The sequence below is a fragment of the Rattus norvegicus genome, chromosome 14 (assembly GCF_021556685.1).
Source record: "Rattus norvegicus strain SHRSP/BbbUtx chromosome 14, alternate assembly SHRSP_T2T, whole genome shotgun sequence".
In the NCBI taxonomy this organism is placed as follows: domain Eukaryota; kingdom Metazoa; phylum Chordata; class Mammalia; order Rodentia; family Muridae; genus Rattus; species Rattus norvegicus.
The window spans coordinates 15,658,882-15,678,919 of NC_141547.1; the positions used below are offsets into that span (position 1 = coordinate 15,658,882).

Genomic DNA, 20,038 nt, shown 5'->3' on the forward strand with positions numbered 1-20,038 from the left:
CTTTACAGGTCCATCTTACTGGGGATCCTTTTCAGGCTGCTATAAAGGCTTAATGAAACACTGTTGGAGAAGGATAGCTTGAGAGAACTGGAAATGTTCTAAATGCAGTCTCTAGACAGTTCATAGTCATTTAAAGGAAACAGATGGGGCTGGAGAAATGGCTCAGTGGTTAAGAACACTTGCTCTTCCAGAGGTTCTGAGTTCAATTCCCAGCAGTTCACAACCATCTGTAATAGAATCTGATTCCCCTTTCTGGTGTGCTTGAAGACATAAATAAAGCTTTAAAGTAAACAGGTGCCCTGACTACATCCACACACGTATCTGGGTGTTAGCACATTGTTAAGGTGCCTCAAATGCATGCAATGTCGCCTTTTAGTGAGAAGAAAGTTAGCTTGACGTTTTCATGTTCAGAGCAGTAATCAAAGAAAAGAAGGTATCTCTTACTAGGAACGTTGGCCTTTCCTCGATTTCTGTCTTCTACAACACAAAGAGATACTGAGTTACTGAGTTTATCCAGACAAGAAAGATCTCATAAAGATGAAGCAAACTTGTTCTCCCCTTGGGAGAGGGTGTAAAGCCAAGGGAAACTGGTCCAGAGACACGTGTGAAGATAGGGAAGGGTTTAATTTTACCCATCTGCTCTCTGAAAAACTGTCCCCATGAATGTGTGTGTTTTCGTTGAATGTGAAGTTTGTTTACTGAAAAGAGCTTTTTTTTTCTGTGTACTGAGCTCAGATTGCCAAGCATAGGTGCCAAGCACCCGTCTTCTGCTTACAGAGTGCCACACGCAGCACATCACGACAGCCCTGTGTTGTCTTCCCATAGTCCTATCATCGGACAGAGCTGACACTTCAAGGGGGCCGCTCCTGCCATCTGGGGTGGGGAGGAGTGGGGGGTGGGGAGCAGGGGGGCGGATCCATGTGATCCCAGCTGCTGTGCTTTACCACCACCAGGTGTCTAGCCTTGGAAAACTGACTTTCCACAGCTTCATTCACTGATTCTAGTTGAGTCCTGCCTCAATCGAGCTTGGCAAGAACAATCTCTACGGTGCTGGGTTATATGACACCAGCCTCTAAAACCTTTCCAGGAGAGGTAGAGGGCATTGTCCCAGCCTGTTGAGGAAGGGAGGGCATGCTGACACAGGACTGGTCCTACATGCCAGAAGGTTCTCATTCCCACCCTCAATAGTATATTCTTGCGTCTACAGACACCCTACAGTTCCTGACTTGTTCCGGAAGCACAGCTGGATGCTCCTGTCCACCAACCCTTTTCTAGGCTGTAGCAGCCTGCTCACACAGACATGAGTTCTCAGCACATGTGTGTGTGCATATGTGTGTGTGTACGTGCATGCATGTGTGTGTACGTGCATGTGTGTGTGTATGTGTGTGTATGTGTGTGTGTGTGTGTGTGTATGTGCATGTGTGTGTCCGCGCGCAGGCAAGATGTCTTCCCCCACCCCCTGTCCCTAAGCTATCTGAGTGACGACGGTAAAGAACTTAGAATCCCATAGCCTCTGTCCCCAGTGGAAAATTACCAGGCTTTTCATCTGGCAGGAGGGGATTTTCCTCTCCTTGTAGCACTTTAATTTCTATACAGGAAAACAAAAAGATTTTTAATTAATAAAAATGACCACTTTTACTCTTTTACTACTGTGTGTTGCAATCAATAGTTTGTGTCATCAGAGTCTCCTAGGTTCTAAAAGGTGGAAACATCTGTACTTTAGGATGGGAGGGTCTAGGAAAGTTAAGTAATTGACACAGATACCACAGGCAGGCGGCAGAGGGGGACTGCTAACACCAGGCTGTCTACAGAGCTCATGTTTGTTCCCACACTCAGTTTAGAGGCCGCTTTACTGACAACCTTCAGACTCAGACTATGAAGACCCCAAAGAGGGTAGCGCACAAAGGCAGGAAGTGATGTAGGGGAGCAGGGTGGATCCACTCTATTATCGGTGCCGGCCTGGATCGGTACGAAAGCATTGCTGGACCTGCTCTCTGTCTCTGTGTTCTGAGGTAACGCTGACTGTACTGCTTCTGCATGGCCTACTGTTTAAATAGACAGCAGTGTTTGGCCAAGGTCAGAACGATGAATGTAATTTGGCACATGCTAAGTTCACTGGGAATGGAGCTCAACCGTAGAGCCCGACCTTGCGTGCTTAGCCTGGGCTCAGTCCATCAAATAATTAAATGAATAAGTAAGTATATTAACAGATGGCCATGGCCATAATTAACAAAATCTACAGAAAAACATCTTTTAGGTCACTCTATGATCCCAAGGGGAGGATACGAAACACTGGGTTGTGGTTTTATACTCCTATGAGGTTACTTCCGAAAAGGGCAGTCACATTTGAAAGACGGCAGTTCTGAGACACAGAGGCGTCGTGACGGTGGAGCACTGTCTGATAAAGTGTGCCCTCTTGTATTCCACCACCCCAGCAGCATAAAGTGCTGAGGAGCTCCTCATCTCTGACTGCAGTACCTCAGCCCTCAGTGCTTGCTCTCAGCCACCCTCTCATAATTCTCTTTCTCCTTTTTCAAGACAGGGTTTCTCTGTGTAGCCCTGGCTGTCATGGAACTCACTTGGTAGACCAGGCTGGCCTCAAATTCACAGTGATCCGCCTGCCTCTGCCTCCCGAGTGCTAGGACTAAAGGCGTGAGCCACCAACTAACTGCCCAGCACCCCTCAGACTTTTTAAAAAATACACACTTTCCTGGTTTGCTCTGAAAAGCAGGAAGCACCTGCCATGGTAACTATTGTGGAAAACACTGAGGAAATGCAAGCATTGGGGAAGAAATAGGAAAAGACCAAATTCAACAGTCATACGATTGTGTCCAAGGTTCTTAGACCTTGGGAGTGTGTTGTCTCTGACCCCATGTTGGCATCTTTTTGCCTTCTAGTGTGTCAACCATTGCTTATCAGGAAGTAGGAAAAAGTCCTGGAATTTCATTTTCTTTTTTCTTTTTTTTGGAGCTGGGGACCGAACCCAGGGCCTTGCACTTGCTAGGCAAGTGCTCTACCACTGAGCTAAATCCCCAACCCCGGAATTTCATTTTCTAAGTAAGAAAAGAACTTCTGTGAGCTCTGGTTGCCTCTGTGTCATGCGCTCTTGGCTCTTGGCTGCACCGTGTGCACCGAGGCTTTGGGCTTTTGGTGGCACAGTTCTGGCTCCACGAGCCCACACGGCTCATGCCCACACCAAACCAGAGTGAGTAGCACCTCACGGAGCTGTGCTTTGTTACTCGCAGGTCCCAGATAACAGCTGTGTGCCTGCGTGCCTGGCCGGCGTGAGGAGCGGTTTCTACAAGAGCAACATTAGCTTCAGGAAGGCCTGCAACCAGGTTCCAGCAAGCTAGCCCTGAGCATGTTTAAGACAGCGAGCTGTCCTGCCCAGAGCCAGCGCCCCAGCAGCCTGGGAAGGCTGGCTGGGCACAGCTTCTATGATCCTCTCCAGAAAAACCCGATGTGACTGGCACACTGCTAAGAGAAACCTTTGAGTATCATACCATGTTAACATTCTCTGCTATGCGAAGACCGGCTCTCGGGGTAAAGAGAAAATGGCCTTACCTGGCATTTTCACAGAGTCAAGGCTTTTCCTACCTAAAGGCAGAAACAAATGCTGGTTGGTACTCATCATTTAGTGGCATTGCCAACACTCCCCCGTTGTCACCCACCTCTAAGCTTTCAATAGATTGATCATAAATGGAATAGTAACAACAATATGGAATCCCAATCTGTTAAGCCAGACTCCAGGAGCAAACATCTATGATTTAGTTCTTCCGGCTCCAGGCTTGGCTTCCTAACACAGTGCATCCATTTTTAAATGAAATAGCACTGGGCTGAAGCCTGCCTGGTTTCCCACCACTGGCTCTATAGGTCCCGGCTCTCACTGGGAATAAATAGAAGAAATAGTGTGTAAGCTGTAAGGAGTGAGAACTATTGGAAACATTGTATCAAATGCTTGATTCGCTGCACAGAACATAAAAAACTGAAAAGAAAACAAAAACAACAACAAAAACCACTTCTCAAAAATCACATCCCTCAGACCTACATTCATGGCTTCATTCATCCCCAGAACTTTCTTAGTCCTAGGAGTTCTTGTGTTTCCTTTCTAACCCGCTAGCTGATCTGACAGAGTAAGAAAAAGAGAATTCATTTACCAGGTTAGCCCCTGGCTTTTTATTTCTAAGACTAAGAATAAGAACTTTCTTGTGTGTGTGCACAGGGGTGCCCAGGTCAGGGGTGGGACGTAGATCCAATGTGAGAGCCCAGGGCTGGAATCCAATTCTTGAGAGACAGAGGCAGGAAGATCAGGACTTTAAGAGTGACCTACCAAGTGGCAAGTTAGCCGCCAGCCTCAGCTACATGAGACCCAGTTAAAGTGAGAGGAAGTACGCAGCTCCCAATCATTTAGGTATACATTGGGCTCTTTATAGTGAAAAGGTCAGAAACGTTTGCAAAGCAGTGGGGACAATGACAAGAGAAGGGGAGCGTCTTTAACCGGCTAGAGTGTTATATATGGTGAGAACTGCAGTTAGTCAGTCACTCAGGATAGGTCTTCAGTCAGGCAGACAATTCCTCATTAAAGTTAAATCAATCCAGGGACAGCAAGACAGCTCAGGAGATGAAGACGCTTGCCACCCAGCCTGCCGACCTGAGTCTTATCTCTGGAACCCGTACAGTAAAAGGAAAGAACCAACTTGCTCAAGTTATCCGCTGACCTCCACATGTGCACTACAACACGGGGGTTCCTCTGTAATACACAAAGGAAGAGAGAAAGAAAGAGTAAAAGAACAATGGGAAAAATCTATTCAAATCTCTGACACAAACGTGTGTGTGTGTGTGCATATAACACATTTATATCTTTTCTGGTCATATAAGTAATACATGATGATTGTAGAAACAAAAATATGGGAAGTTATTGAGGATTAAAATGAATTAAAAAGCTTTGATCTCAGGTACTCTAACATTTTTTACTTTTTTCATCTTTTTGCATATTTATGCATTATATATGCATTTTAATAGTTGTAGATCCTTTGTGTTATATCTTTTTGAAAAAAAAGTGTGGTTCTAGGAATCAAACCCAGGTTTGGGGGTTACTTTTTGTTTTTAATTTTGAGACAGGGTCTTTCTCTGTATCCCAGGCTCCTTCATACTTGTCATCCTCCTGCCTCAACTTCCCAAATGCTAGGACTCTAAGTTGTACCACGACACTTTTTTTTTTGTAATTTATACTGATGGCTCACTATATAGACCAAGCTGTCTTTGAACTCCTGATGCCTGCCTGTCTCTGCCCTCCAAGTGATGATGGGGCTGAAGGTGCCCACCACCCTGCCCAGCTCAGACTCTTAAAGTTAAAATTAAAATTAAAAAATTAAATTAAAAAATAAAGAGGGCTGGGAGTATAGCTCAGTAGTCTGGCAATTGCCTAACGTGTGTGAAGTCTGGCTGCAGTCTTTGTCCTGAAAAGTACACCTCCTCCTACTGGTGCTGTCCTTTCTGGGACGGCGGGACCGCGTCTGGGCCGCTTCTGGGGGCAGCAGCTTTAGGCTTGGTCCCTATGTTGTCCTAGTTGCCAAGCTGTAACTGGGTTGAAGGTCTGATCATTTGTAAGGTTAGTGACACACACTCGTAGGTCAAGCGTTATTCAGTTTGTCCCGGGGCTGGGAGTGTACCTCGGCAGTATGGTGCTTACCTATCATGCAGGGGGCCCAGGGTTTGATTCCAGGCACCATGAAAAGAAAAGAAAATACAGAAGTGTTCCAATAATCTCTCTCGCAACTTGAGAACTTTTCTACCCTAGCACTACAAGACAAGAACTTTGGGGCTGGAGAGATGGCTCAGGGGTTAAGAGCACTGTCTGCTCTTCCAGAGGTCCTGAGTTCAAATCCCAGCAACCACATGGTGGCTCACAACCATCTGCAGTGGGATCTGATGCCCTCTTCTGGTGTGTCTGAAGACAGTGACAATGTACTCATATACACAAAATAAATAAATCTTAAAAAAAAAAAAAAGAACTTTGAAGCTGGAGGAGGGGGAAGGCTGAATGGGTAGTGGTTACCACACAAGCCTAAGTCCCAGAGCCCACAGAAGAGCCACGTGGGTGTCATGTTAGCCTATAACCCCTGTGCGTGGGAGGTGGAGAACGGATCCCCAAACCTGCTAGCTTGCTAGACTAAGAGAATCAGAAAGCTTTGGGTTCACTGTGAGAGATCCCTCCTCAGAACACACAGTGATCTTGGAAGACACCGGGTACCAGACTCTGGGCCACACAGGCATGTGCACACGCATGCAAGCACTCACATACACAGCGTGCCTGCACACATGCAAACAAGCATACATGCACACATATGTACGCTCACACAGAAAAGCATTTATTTACGTACGCGTATGTGTGTGTGCACGTGCGTGTGCGTATGCGCGTGTGTTTGCCTGAGTGAGTATATGTGTCCCCCCTGTGTGCAGGTGTCTGGTGAGACCAGAAAGCATCAGATCTGCTGACCTGGAATTACAGACCGTTGTGCACCACTTGATGGCTGGGCCCTTTAAAAGAGCAGCAAGCCATCTCTCCAGCCCCATTTTTTTTTAAATTAAAAACTTTGGAGTAAGTTATTCTTTGGAATATACTCATCAAGGGGCTGGGGATTTAGCTCAGTGGTAGAGCGCTTACCTAGGAAGCGCAAGGCCCTGGGTTCGGTCCCCAGCTCCGAAAAAAAAAAGAACCAAAAAAAAAAAAAAAAAAAGAATGGAATATACTCATCAAATGGACATGGGTACACATGCTGCTCACATACACATACAAAGAATGATTTTAATTTAGGAAAAATAAATGCTATTTGTTTTATCAACAACACTGAGGCACACAAGTTTGCAGAATCGTTAGTCGCAGTGTTCTCTGGTTTCTGGAATGACCTAAGGACTGCCACACAACAGGCACTGGGGGTGTAGCTTTTTTTTCTTTTTTTTTCTTTTTTAAGAATTCAGTCTGATAAATCAAACTAGTAAGCTAAGATGGGCTCTAGCTTCTCCTCACCTTCTTACCACCCACTCATAGCTTGCAAAACATAAAGTCCCAGAGTTTATGAGAATCTTACCAGAGTCTTCGAGCTTCTGACTGTCCAGATCTAAGTCACAAACAAGCAAAATGCATCAGTTTTCACACGAGATGGGAGGACCTGACCGCAAAGAGCCAGGTGGCCTCCAGTGTCTGCCGCTACTGAATGTGAATGGCACCTAGACTCCGAGTGTGTTGGGTAGTGGGCTCCAGGCTTCTCTGGTGACTCCCCAGAAATGAACCACCACAAAGCCCGTGAGTGTCAGGAGAAGCCTTAGGTCTTGTGCGATGCTCAGAATCTGTGAAGACGGTGAGCCAGCGAGAAGGGCTCCAGGCGAGCCCTCAGGGTGTCAGCACGCTGCCTTTGTGGGGACAGTAGGCATCTTTCCCAACAAAGAAAAGCTGGCACACTTAAAGGCAAGGGTTTTTTTCCTCTCTCTCTTCAATAAAGAAATAATCTTAATGTAAAACCAAGAACTCAAATACAGATGGTTTGCCCGAATCTCCATATGTGGAGACTTAGAAAAATCTTATCAATCGCCCCATTAGTTTAGTCCAACGATTCAGGGCAATGTTAGGAGTGGACAGAGAAGCGTTCTTTAGGCACTGCATGGTGTGCGGAGGCCGCTGCTAATCGGATCGGATCCAGATGGGCTTCACACATGGCTTCCATGGCTTCTTCTGACCGTTTGCCCAGCAGACCCCCTCTCCCACAGCACCCAGAGAGTGAGGCTGAATAGCTTAACTGTGACCAACGCTGATCCCAATTCCTCACTAACGGGCCTTAGAGCTTAGAGCCAAGCTGCCATGTTATGAAATCTCTTAGCACGCTTTCAAGATGGCTTGGAACCGCATCTTCCCATAGAGTAATCCTGATTAGCTCGAAATAAGTGTAATTTACTGTGCTCTCAAGTAAGTTGATTTCGCTCTGTGATACGCCAGAAATCTGGCTGCTTGGGGGTGGTACGTATGTCGGGAAGATTTTTGAATTTAATATTTTTTCTTATTCACTTTACATCCTGCTCACTGCCCCCCTCCTGGCCACCCACAATCCCCCAATCTTTTCCCCCTCCCCTTCTCCTCTGAGCACATGGGAATTTTAATTTACCCTTGAATATTGGTGTCGCCTGCACCAATACCAACAGTGGAATACGGACCTCCACATGCCCCACAGACAGTCTTTAGAGAGCAGCTCTGCAGGTACCCCTTCTTTACTCCCCCAGAACATTTACTGCTCAGAGGGCCACGGGGCAAACGCAGAGGGAGGAGGGCACTTCCTAGAGCACGTTATTTCCCCTCTTTTGGATCAGCCAAGTTACCGCCTTCATTCAGGCAGGAGGTGCATTTGCTACACAGGAAAGAGCGACTAAGCATCCTTGCTGGACTGCAGGAGTGCATACTCACTCACCAGGGTTGTTGAGATATCCAGGGTCAGGATTTTCTGAAATACAAACACATTTTCATCCATGTTACTGTGCCTGGATGCAATGCCAGGTTCAGTCTATTTTTAAGTGCTTGCTACAGAAGCATCCGGGCCATCCTAATTTCAAGAGATTGTATGGTTATAAGAAACAAGGAATTTCAGTTCAAGGATGAGGTGATGTAGACTTGTTTTTAAACCTGAAGAATAACGTATAGAAAAGCTAGCCAGGAAGACAGCTAGGAATGCACCTTGTTTTCAAACAGTTAAATGAACAGCTCTTCCCAACAATCCCCTGACAACATCATTTGGTACTTGGACAGGATGCGATGCCCTTGACTATGCTGCATAACACTTAGAATTCCTGTGTACCTCCCACCTGTCCCACCACCTCCTGGTAGGTATTACTTTTGTTACATCTCCCTACGCTTCCCCCCAAGGAAACTGAAGCGGACCCCGTCACGGCTCCGCCATGCCTGAAGCCATCCACCCCACTCTTCCATGACTCCCCCTGATTTCACTTCCTGAGACACCTAAATACAGGAAGTGGAGTCTAGCTTTTTGCACAGGGGCCACAGGGGAAATGGCTGACACTGTGAGGGCCTTCACCAGTCCTAAAGCTCCTGTAAGGCAGGACTACGTGAGACTGGCGTATCCCCCGCCTGCCTGGGACAAACAGTATTTGAGAGCACAGCCATGGGCAAAGATCAGGATACGCAGGATGAGCTCTTACAGGAAAATTGAAATGAGGGTGCGTCCCTAACCTCGCAGCTCCTGATTAACTTACTTTGCAGAGGGCCCTGTGTAAGGTTGTTCTGCATCTCCTCTTTACCCAGCACTGAAAACCACCTTCACATGACGGAGAGACACTAGCTGCCAGAGTGGGTTATTTACGCTAAGAAAAGGAGACAGAGAGACACTTGCCTAGAACGTCCTAGGAGCTTTCCTAAGTTTTCCATTACCTAGACTACCTGGTGGTCTACAGATAACACCAAAATGTGGGACAAGATCTTGACGGTATACTTCTTTGATCAAAAGTGGGGCTGTGTTTACTTTGCAGAGAAATGTGTGTTGGTCAAAGGGTTCGAAGGACTGGCCTAGGAGATGCAAAGTCTAGGTCGCGGGTATCCCAGCAGAAATGGGGAAAGCACACTGTGAGATGTGACGACCGTCCAGCCACGTGGGACTCATCATGTCCCCGCTCCACACCTGCTCTTAAAGCCCCCTTCACATACCAGAGATGGGCCAGCCCCAAAACAACCGCTCTCCCCTTTTTCTTGGGGTGTTGAGTAACCTGGTTCTCTTCCTACTAACTCTCAATTTCCCGATGTTGGCTTTAGAGCTAACGGACTAAGAGCCACCAACAAAAGCAAACTTCAGCCTTAAGAGGTAGTGGCTGACGATATGACAGTAAAATGGTACAAGGTGTTTGGGGGTGGCAAAGGCAGAATTTGACCCATAATTGTGAGGGGAAGCAAACAAATCAAAACTAATAAGATCTCATGACAGAGATGATCTAAATCCATCTTACCTGGGTTTGTGGTACAACTACCAGCTTTTAGACCTGAAACACAAAGATAAAATTTTAGACATGACCTACTTAAATATCAAATGATCTTTGGTTATTGGTAATTGTCTTAGTTTGGGTTTTACTGCTGTGAACAGACACCATGACCAGTGCAAGTCTTACAACAGACAGCATTTAACTGGGCTGGCTTACAGGCTCAGAGGTTCTGTCCATTATCATCAAGGTGGGAGCATGGCAGTGTGCAGTCATGCATGGTGCTGGAGGAGCTGAGAGTTCTACATCTGAAGGCTGCAAGCACAGTACTCACTTCCAAGCAGCTAGGACGAGGGTCTTAAAGCCCACATCCACAGTGCCATGCCTACGTCAAAAAGGCCACACCTACTAGAGTAGGGTCACACTTTCTCATAGAGCCACTTCCTGGGCCGAGCATATGCAAACCATCACAGTAATCTAGCCAACGCCTCGTTTCTCAGACCCATACTTCAGTGGGATGTGAAATTTCAGGGACATACTTTTATCTTCACAGACAGACAAAGCATACACCTTTTGAGGTGTTCAGTTTTGCTAAGAAATTACTGTGGAGGACCCCAACAGGGCTAACACTTTACATTCTAGTCTATACCTATGGTTTGTTACAAAAATTAAAGAGAACAGTACTTGTCTAACTTGATTCTCTCTGTAGATAACACGTGTTACCCACTCTTTGACACAACCATCCCCACCCTTTGGAGAAAGGGGATCTCAGTCATATTTTTAAGAACTTTTAACATTCGTATCACAAAAGAGTTGGCATGCCCCAAACACACTTCCGTGCGTGAAACGATCTACAATCTTGGGAGACTGGGAACACAGCATGAAACACTCAGTGCTTCAGGTGACTCCAGACACTCATACGGTCGATGGCCCAGGGATTTGTCACCAATGCTCCAGTGCTTGTCCCTAGGCAAGACAGAGGAGGACTCTACCAGCCTGCCTAACACTAGTAGATCAGTGAGAAAATATGAAGATGTCAGTATAAGCCATGGAGGATGGCCCAGGTACCCATGGAAGTCTGAGCGTCTTGGCCTCCTCTCTGTATCAGTCTGATTCGCTCATCGACTTAATGTTAAGGTCTGGTTACCCAAGGACATGCCCCTTAGAGACCTGCTCCACAATGACTCTTACAATGACCCCCCTGCTCTTCTATCATCTCATTTCAAATCCCTTATCATGTTTAGAATTTAAACCAGAAATGCAAGTAACTTGGTCTAGTTCCCACACGTGCAGGAAATAACAGGTCGGTTAGGCCATAATGGTATTGTCAATTGAAGAGAACCTAAAACAACCTGGGAGGTGGGCCTCTTGCCTATAGTGGGTAATGTTAATTGCATCACTTGAGATGGGAAGACCCGCCCACTGTGGGTGGCACCATTCCCTGGCCAGCATCTAGGACTATGTAAACAGGAAAAGGGAACCAAACAGTGCTTAAGCGCCTGCTGCCCTGGCTTCACCACCATAATTGGCTGTAGCCTGGAACTATGAGCTAAAGCAAACCCTGTCACTCAGATTGCTTATGTCTGAGTATTTTACCACAGCAGTGGGAGGGGAAGCTAAGCAACGCTATAATGCAAAGCACCCTCATTTAGCTAAAACAGAACCTAAGACAGAATTGAGAACAGTTCTGGTGACTACTGCACAATTCAGTCTCAAGCAGGAGGTGGTGGCCCAACCTCACCTGGAGTTTAGGGGAAATGTAGATGATTCTAGATTTTTCTAGGCAGGAGGGGGAAACAGGAAAAGGCTGAAGGGATGTGGAGAGGGGGAGAGACTTTCATCCTCACCTACATGGACTCAACTTACGTCTTTTGTTTCCGAGTCGAAGGTTTCCATACACCTGACTAGATCATGCCCTCCATAGAAACGGCACTAACCGATCATAAACAAGTCTGTCAAGACAGCTAGTTAGCCAGACTCGAGGGTCATAGGGCAAAGTCCTTGGCAGAGAAGCCCACATTCAATCTCTGGAACCCATGTGAAGATCGAAGAAGAGAGGCACCTCTGCAAAGCTGTCCTCTGACTTCTGTGGCACAGATGTGGCATGCATGCCTCTCCCGGTCACGCACACACATGCAATGATGATTTTAAAAAGATGCCTCGTGAATCATGCTCAAGATAAAAACCACATCTTTCATTGTCTTTTCAGATAGTTGCCCAACTGTTAGGCATATCTGATTTGCCTGATATTGCTTAAAACAGAAAAAACCTCCCAGGAATTCCTTTTAGCCTTGGGTCCCTGTGAATAAACTTAAGGCATGAAGAGTCACTCAGACTCTGCGACAATCCTTACCTCCCACTTCACCCAAACAACTAGCTCCATGACTGAAAAATAACACAGCTCAACGATAAAGCAGCCAGTCTCCAGAATAAAACAACCCTGCATCGATGTGCTGGGATGGTGCTAAGTGTTCTTTGCCTTAGAGTGCGCTGGGCGCAACTACAAATGGTGATCCTGGAGCGGGGTACATGAAACTGACTGACACGGGCAACATGGATGTGCCCTTTGCTACGTCACCAGTCTACTGAGACCCTCGGAAGTGCATTCCTGAGGAGAAATTCATCTTTAGTGTTTCTCTGTCAACACACCTGTGAGCTCTACACACTTGTGAGCCCAGTCTTTATATAAACGTGTGTGTGCATGACTAACTCTGAAGAAATCACTTGGAGGTTGGGGAAGCGTGGGAAGCTTCCGTGTTGTGTCTCTTGCACTGGTGGATCTGTGAGTGACTCTTCCACAGGAGAGAAATTGTCTGAAAAAAACCAGGCTGCCAAATGAAAACTCCTACAAGCCAACCCCCTCCCCCGGCTGGATCTGGAGGGGCGCACATGTAACCCCAGCATGAAGGAGAACGCCTCCTCCCTCCTGACGCAATGAGACTATCTCAAAGCAATGCAAACACACGAAACAAAAGCCACTAAAAGAAAACAACCGAAATTAGTTTCCCAGAGAATATCTCTTCAGCTCTGAAGGCTGTCTTCTGGCTGTTTGTCACCTGAATTCATCCAAGCTAATTTCTGCCTTGGCTGAATCCCCGAGCACCGAGCACCGGGGAGTCAGGAGCCAGAGGGTGTGAGGGTAACTGGAGGAAGGGTGCTGTTGTGGGTACATTTGCTTAGTGTGCAGGAACTGCTCAGACATCACCTGCTTTTAATTCAGCAAATAAAAACGCAATGCATACACCCTTGGGAGTCACAGGAACCAGACCACAAACGCCTGTCCATAAAAAATTACATCTGACGGTTCTATGACAAATATTCTCTCCTCCAAGATGCCCTGTGGCCAGAACTCATTGTTATGGACAAAGAACAAAGTGGGTTTTTCCCCAAAGCAGATGGCCAATATAATGGGCTGGGATTACAGTGGCAGCTTTGACACAGAGCTGGGGTTGTCCCTGTGCACACTCCCTTGGAATGTGTGCTGAAGAGCACTTGCGTCTAGCAAACCAGAGACTTCATTTCAATCATTAGGTCACTGACTTGATGGCACTTCCTAGCTTTCTGCAGAGGACGAGCACTGAGAGGCCTGTGTGGTTAGGAACCGAGGGTGTCCTGCAGCTAAGCGACTGTGCCTTAGTTGACTGACTGTAAGTTAACCAATACTGTGTCCCACCCATAGCCACCCAAGTGAGCTGACAGACAGATCCCTTCCAGCCAAACCTGACTAAAAGTGCTAAGAGATGGCTTCCTCAAAGAACAGAGACAAGCTGGCCCCTGGACAGTCCACCCACAGCACTTCAAGCTTAGACATGTGTCGTAAGCTACTACGTTTTATTTATTTTTTTTTAAAGATTTATTCATTTATTATATATAAGTACACTTGTAGCTGTCTTCAGATACACCCGAAGAGGGCATCAGATCTCTTTACAGATGGTTGTGAGCCACCATGTGGTTGCTGGGAATTGAACTCATGACCTCTGGAAGAACAGCCGGTGCTCTTAACCGCTGAGCCATCTCTCCAGCCCAAGCTACTACGTTTTTGAGCAGCAGTTCTCAGCTGTGACAACTTGGGGACAGACGGACCCTTTCACAGGGGTGTCTTAAGATCATCAGAAAACACAGACATTTACATTATGGTGTATAACAGTAGAAAAATTATAGTTGTGAAGTAGCAACAAAAATAATTTTATAGTTGTGGGGTCACCACAGCGTGAGAACTGCATTGAAGGATCACAGCGTTAGGAAGGTTGAGAGCCCATTTTAGAGTATTTTTTTATGTGACAAAGGGTGGCTCACACGGGTTGAAGGTCAAGCTTCGGTTTGTCTAGGACCCAGATCAGCTATTCAATAAAACACTCACCTGCCTACGGCTATGAGGCCATGTTTTAGAGACACACTGAAGTCTTTATGCAGTTACTGTAAGTAAAGAAACCATCCAATATAACCAGATCCAATATATCCAGTGCAGCCATATTTGATCAACACAAGGGCTATGAGGAGAGCTGGGGCTTCCTGAAGAAATTCTACCTGTGAGGAGCAGCTTAAGTCCATGTTTGGAGCTCCAGCTTCTGTGCCCCACAGCCTAAAGTGCAGATGCTCGACCTGCCTGGCCACACCCTTACCAGGCCAAGCCGACTTCCTATACCAATCACCCAAGCATGCACTCCCTTCTCGCTCTCGTCTCTGGCACTTCACCCTGAGACAACAGTGATGACCAAATCCAGGTGGTGAGGGTCTGGAAGGACCCTTGTTATACAGGGGTCGCTTCTTCCAAACTGTCCTAGGTATGGACTCATAATGGTGAGCTGTGGGTCGCTTCCCACCTTCCTCACTACATGACTGATGACTGATCTCAGATAGTTTCGAACAACACAGGAGCCTCCATACTCCCAGGAAATGCTCACACGTAGCAATTAGAAACAGTGAAAATCCTATTTAATAACCACTCTGGTCTGGGTGGAATCATGTTTGTTTTCAGAATACAGAAGGAGTACAGAGCCTTATGTATGCTGGGCAAGCTCTCTGCCTGTATATCCTTAGCCTCAGGGTGGATGTGTAAGAAAAAAATCTGGACAGCTCAATAAACTCTCTTTTCCCCTTTCAGTGGCTTAGCAGGGATCTGGCTCAGCATGCCACAGTGTCCAAAAATAGCCTACACCAGCTACCAGAGCGCAGAGGCTCCTCTTGCCTAACAAGGCCTGCTTTCAACCAGAGAACAGTTAGTATCTCTGGCTTCCCTGACTCTGGGAAGCATCATTCAGACAGCCCCACTGGACAGGATCATGACTGAAGCAGCCAGCTGCGCCCAGACTACTCGTTAAGGCGTAGGGTTCAGGCGCGCACCCTGTTTCTGTTTGTAAGTCTTCTTCTGTAGACTGCCGCATTTGCACTGCTGGGCCATAAGGCATCCTACAGCTCGGCCTTCCCTTAGGGATGCATGCCTGATCCACAGCCCTCCGAATCCAGTTCTCCAGCGGGGTCACTTTTAGTGATAAGGAGTTTCGTCTGATTACACAGCTGACATCCAGCTTTATCAGGTTCTCCAGAGAAATAACTACGTTGGTTGACCTGCTCTAGCCTCTTCAGACGAAGGAAAAGGCATTTACTCTTTCCCTCTATGGTCTTGGGTTTGTAGCAAGACTAACCAGGAATTAGTCCCTCCATGTCCTAACAAATGGAACTGGTTTCTTGTTGGCTTGCTTTTAGCTAGCCAGGTTTTGTAAGATCCACACTGGGTTTTTATGTTAGAAATCTTAGCAGGACTGTGTCTAGCATGCTAAGTCTAGTAAATGTCCATACCTCTTAGAAACATTGCCTTTTCCCCCTCCAGAACTGTAGTGTTTGTTGTTGTTGCTTTTGTTTGTTTGTTTTCCAGTGCTGGAGGACCGACCCCAAGGGCCCGCCCCTACAAGTGTTTTACCACTCAGCCATGCCAACTGCTGGCCTTAGGAAGCCTCTGACTGTGCATTCCCATGGATTATCTCTAGATGGCAGCAGAGGACGCCAGTTTAGGTCAAGCCTTGAGCTGGGCGGCAGCTGCTGCCTTGGACAGTGCTCTACAAACATGTGGTATATGGGAGCCAGCACCTCCCCCTTCCCCCGGCCCCCACACCTTTGTGGCTGAGCTGAACATTAGCCTGTGAAATACCCCATCCCCACATCCCACCCTCTTCCTCATTTCCCTTTTACACAGGCTTATGATGTGCCATGAATGTCTCGAGCCCCTGGCTCACTCAGAATCAGTCCGCTAGCTCACCTGTCGTTGTATCCCTTGTTTTATCATTGTCCCACTCCCAGACTTGAGATCTGTGGGTTTCGCTGCCCACTGCAGCCCATCATCCAGACACTAGTTACTGAAACATGGTTGGTAGCCAGAGCTTTTATATAACCAGGACCTCCATAGATGGTATTTGCCTGAATGCATCAGGGGCACCAAAATAGGTATGATTTCTACAGTCCAGCTGCGACTGGGCTTCTGACTGTGTGGTCTAGAGAAGTTAAACACACTCAGTGGGGAGGAAGGAGACCGTGGCTTATAGTGTTTGGTCATCTCTACGTTTCCTCTTTTACACAGTTTAACTGTTACCCAGTGGTCATATGAAGGCTACAAATAAATATTCCTGAGAGAGAGAGAGAGAGAGAGAGAGAGAGAGAGAGAGAGAGAGAGAAGAAGAGGGAGGGAGGGGGAGGGAGGGGGAGGGGAGAGAGAGATGGCATTCACAGAATTTCTAGTAGAGCATACTGTTATCATTATTCTATTATTATTATTATCATTATTATTATTTTTAAACTCTTGGTATACCTAATTTATAAATCAAACTTTATCGTAAGTATGGATGTATAGAAAAATGGGATGTGGATAATCCATGGTCTCAGGCAACCACTGAGGGTCTTGGAACACCCCATCATCATGGATAAGGGAGAAATAGCAAATTACTCAGCCCTGGCCAATTTTAAGTCACTGTGATGTAGCAGGAACAAGACAAGGGTTCAACTCTGGTATAAGCTGGCTCTAGCTGGCCTGGTTTGGGGTCATGGGCAACATGTGAGGGTGAAGGGCTGAATGCTCTTTAACACAATCTGCTCGCCTGTGCTGACACCCCCTCGAGAAGAATGCCCAGAAATCAGATGCAACTTGAATGCAGATCAGGAGTGTGGCTGGCGAGGTGTCCGGAGTGACTAAGGAGTCATCCATTCCCAACTTCACGGAGGCACAGGAGGTCAAAGTGTAAGGCCCTGGCAACACTGCACCCCGGCACTGAGACGGCCTCACGGCTTCTGCTGTCCAGCTGAGCACGCTGTCTCCTCACACTGTCCTACCCACCCTTCCATCCCTTTGTACACGGGGCACATTGAGTCAAGGTCTAAAGTTGTCTCTGTTTCTGAGGCTAACTGTAGTTTTCACTGTTGGACCCAACAGCAATGGGTTCTGGTTCAGTTAGATAGGCACATGGACCCTCACTCTGTGCGTGTGTGTGTGTGTGTGTGTGTGTGTGTGTGTCTGTGTCTGTGTCTGTGTCTGTGTGTGCATGTGTGTCTGTGTGTGTGTGTCTGTGTGTGCATGTGTGTCTGTGTGTGCATGTGTGTGTCTCTGTGTGTGTGTGTCTGTGTGTGTATGTGTGTGTGTCTGTGTGTGTGTCTGTGTTTCTGTGTGTCTGTGTGTGTGTTTTCAGAAAATGCAAGGTGGTGCACACAGCAGGGAAGCAGACAAGGGGTCTTTTCTGTAACCCCACCCTCTGTAATGACAAGAACGCACATCGCAGTCAGCAGGTCGTGCAGGCCTGCTCTATGGCCTCACAGCATGTAAGACAATAACTCTTGAATGAGCCTCTGTAGGACAGGTCAGTACCAGCATCCCGTCCTGCTGCTGGACGTGTAGCACCGCCTATGGCTTTCTGTCCAGGACCTTAGGTGCTGCTATTCCTCATGCTCACAGGTATCTCACCATCAAGGGCTCTGTTTACCACAGCAGTCCTGCCATTATGCCCCTTGCACATTACAGAGAAATGCTACAGAGGGATCCAGCCATTTTCATAGGAGGAGGGAGGAAGGATTTTTATCAGCCCTTTAATCGCATACAGCAAGGTGCAAACCCACAGCATTCAGAATGCTGCATAAAGAAAATGTCCTACCTATGACTTCCAGAATAAAATGATCAGTTCTCAGGCTGAGACATATGGGAATCAGGGATAAAGGACTTGCTTAGCATGTCCCAGGCCCTAGGTTTCATCTCCAGCAGCCAAAAAGGGGGGGGGGGGATTAACGGCAAAACCCAAAACATCAAAAAGCTCACTCCAGGGCTCATCCGAAGTTTGAGTAATAAGAGTGTTTCTGCACACCCATGTCAAGGAGCCCACTGTTCAGGCTTAAAGGGACGGCAAAGCTAACAGTGTGAGAGCTAACAGTGAGTACAGAAGACGCCCACCATAGCTTTCTCCCCTCAGATATTTACAGCTTGAAGTACTTCCCTCAGAGATGATCCTACCAAGATCGGCTAAACCTGTGTCCTTGGTCCAGCCGTATACATGGAGTCTGGCTCCTTGTTTATCAGTATTAATAGCCCTGCCTCTCTGTTCAACCCTGTGTAATAAGCACGCCGAGCTTCTGAGGTTTCTTTATTGAGTGTTCAGACACTCGGCCCTAGCTGTTTCTCCATGTCTGTCTGTCTGTCTTGTCTTCATTCCCTCATCAACTCCTAGCAAGGCCCAAGTCCCTACAGCCATGCAAGTGTATGGCAAGCTACATACCCTGTAGAGCCTAAAAGGCAGGTCCTCCACACATTCAGTCTTGAAAAATTTGCCTCAAGATACCATGTCTCAGAAAACTGCTTGACACTTGGCCTCACCCCACCAAACAAAGGGGAGTAACCTGGGGAAGACACACAAACCCAAAACAGGATTGTGTGGGAGAAGCAACACCTTAGCTCGGTGGTGTGGAGAGGCTGGGGGACCTGTGGTGAGCCTAGGGGCTCAGCCCTCAGCAGGATGGGAATCTGGGTGTATCCAGGGTGGGAAAGAAGAACGTACCGAGAGATTTCTACTTTTGTTAAAAGATCTGGGGTGAATTATTTAAAGGATATTTTTAAATGAAGTCATAAATACTGTGGCAAAAGAAGTATTACAGAGGTAAAAAACAAAACAACAAAAACCCAGAGATTTACTAGACCAAGAACACTCATGGGGAAGAAGGTGGAGTGAGCAGGCTGTTAGGGAAGAGACGGAAGTCATCAGACACTTTCTAGTTACTGACCTACTAACCCTGTCTACTTCTCTTTCTTTTCTTTCTTTTTCTTTTTTTCTTTTTGAGACACCATCTCTTTATGTATCCTAGGCTAGCCCTGAACCCACAATCCTTATCCTATCCCTGCACACTGGGATCACAGATGTGCACAGCATCCTAGCAACTACTTTCAATTCCCCCTCTTGCTGCAAAGCTGACATCCTCCTTTCTGAGCCTTCCAGTAGCTGTGTGTGACCAAGGAACACTTCCAGTAAAGGGCTGGAGCCGGAAGTGCAGTGAAGACTTGTGGCTGGGCTTTTGCCGTCCCTGGAAGTAGGCAGATGGTCAGTCCTGTTTCTGTCTTGGATGCTGAGCGACGCCTGACGGCAAATTACAGTGCAAACATGAATCCTTAGACCAGTGGAACAGAGGGAGAGACTGGGTTACTAATGCTACAGAGGAGCCTGGAACCCGACAGCCAAGCCCTAGTCAATAAGAACTACTAGGCTTTCTATTAAAGCTGAGAGAAACATGAAGAGTCTTTATAATCCTTAGGATGCAAAGTGACACTCCATCACTAACCTATCACTCTCTGGGACAGTGTCTCACTTAAGTTGTCCAGGCTGGCCTTGAACTTGACATTTCTGCCTTGGCCCCCTGAGTAGGTGGGATCACAAGCCTGCACTATTGATCCAGCAACAGTAAAGATGTCTTAAATTTAGAACCGATACCAGATGCTTGGAAATGGGCGGGTAGTGTGTTTACTGCCTGACTCGTAGTGGGAATTCTCAACACCAGCACTGTTGACATTTTGGACCAGAAAATTCTTTGTTAGGACAGGGTCCTA

General features: G+C 47.0%; 1 protein-coding gene across 28 annotated transcripts in view; it reads right to left on the reverse strand.

Moving 5' to 3' along the window:
• The window catches only part of Art3 (ADP-ribosyltransferase 3), an 83,980-nt gene that overhangs the window by 3,305 nt on the left and 60,637 nt on the right, over window positions 1-20,038 (reverse strand). For 5 of the 28 annotated variants that reach the window (XM_087582898.1, XM_087582892.1, XM_087582899.1 and 2 more), the window contains exons 4-9: window positions 10,003-10,035; window positions 8,460-8,492; window positions 7,092-7,121; window positions 3,565-3,597; window positions 1,535-1,588; window positions 445-477 (exon numbers count right to left, since the gene is read on the reverse strand). In XM_087582898.1, coding sequence (XP_087439024.1) covers window positions 445-477; window positions 1,535-1,588; window positions 3,565-3,597; window positions 7,092-7,121; window positions 8,460-8,492; window positions 10,003-10,035 — 216 coding nt within the window. Of the gene's footprint in view, window positions 1-444; window positions 478-1,534; window positions 1,589-3,564; window positions 3,598-4,409; window positions 4,751-5,692; window positions 5,729-7,091; window positions 7,122-8,459; window positions 8,493-10,002; window positions 10,036-20,038 lie in introns of those variants that run through there. The other 23 variants (XM_087582901.1, XM_087582902.1, NM_001437105.1 and 20 more) reach the window with 8 other exon arrangements.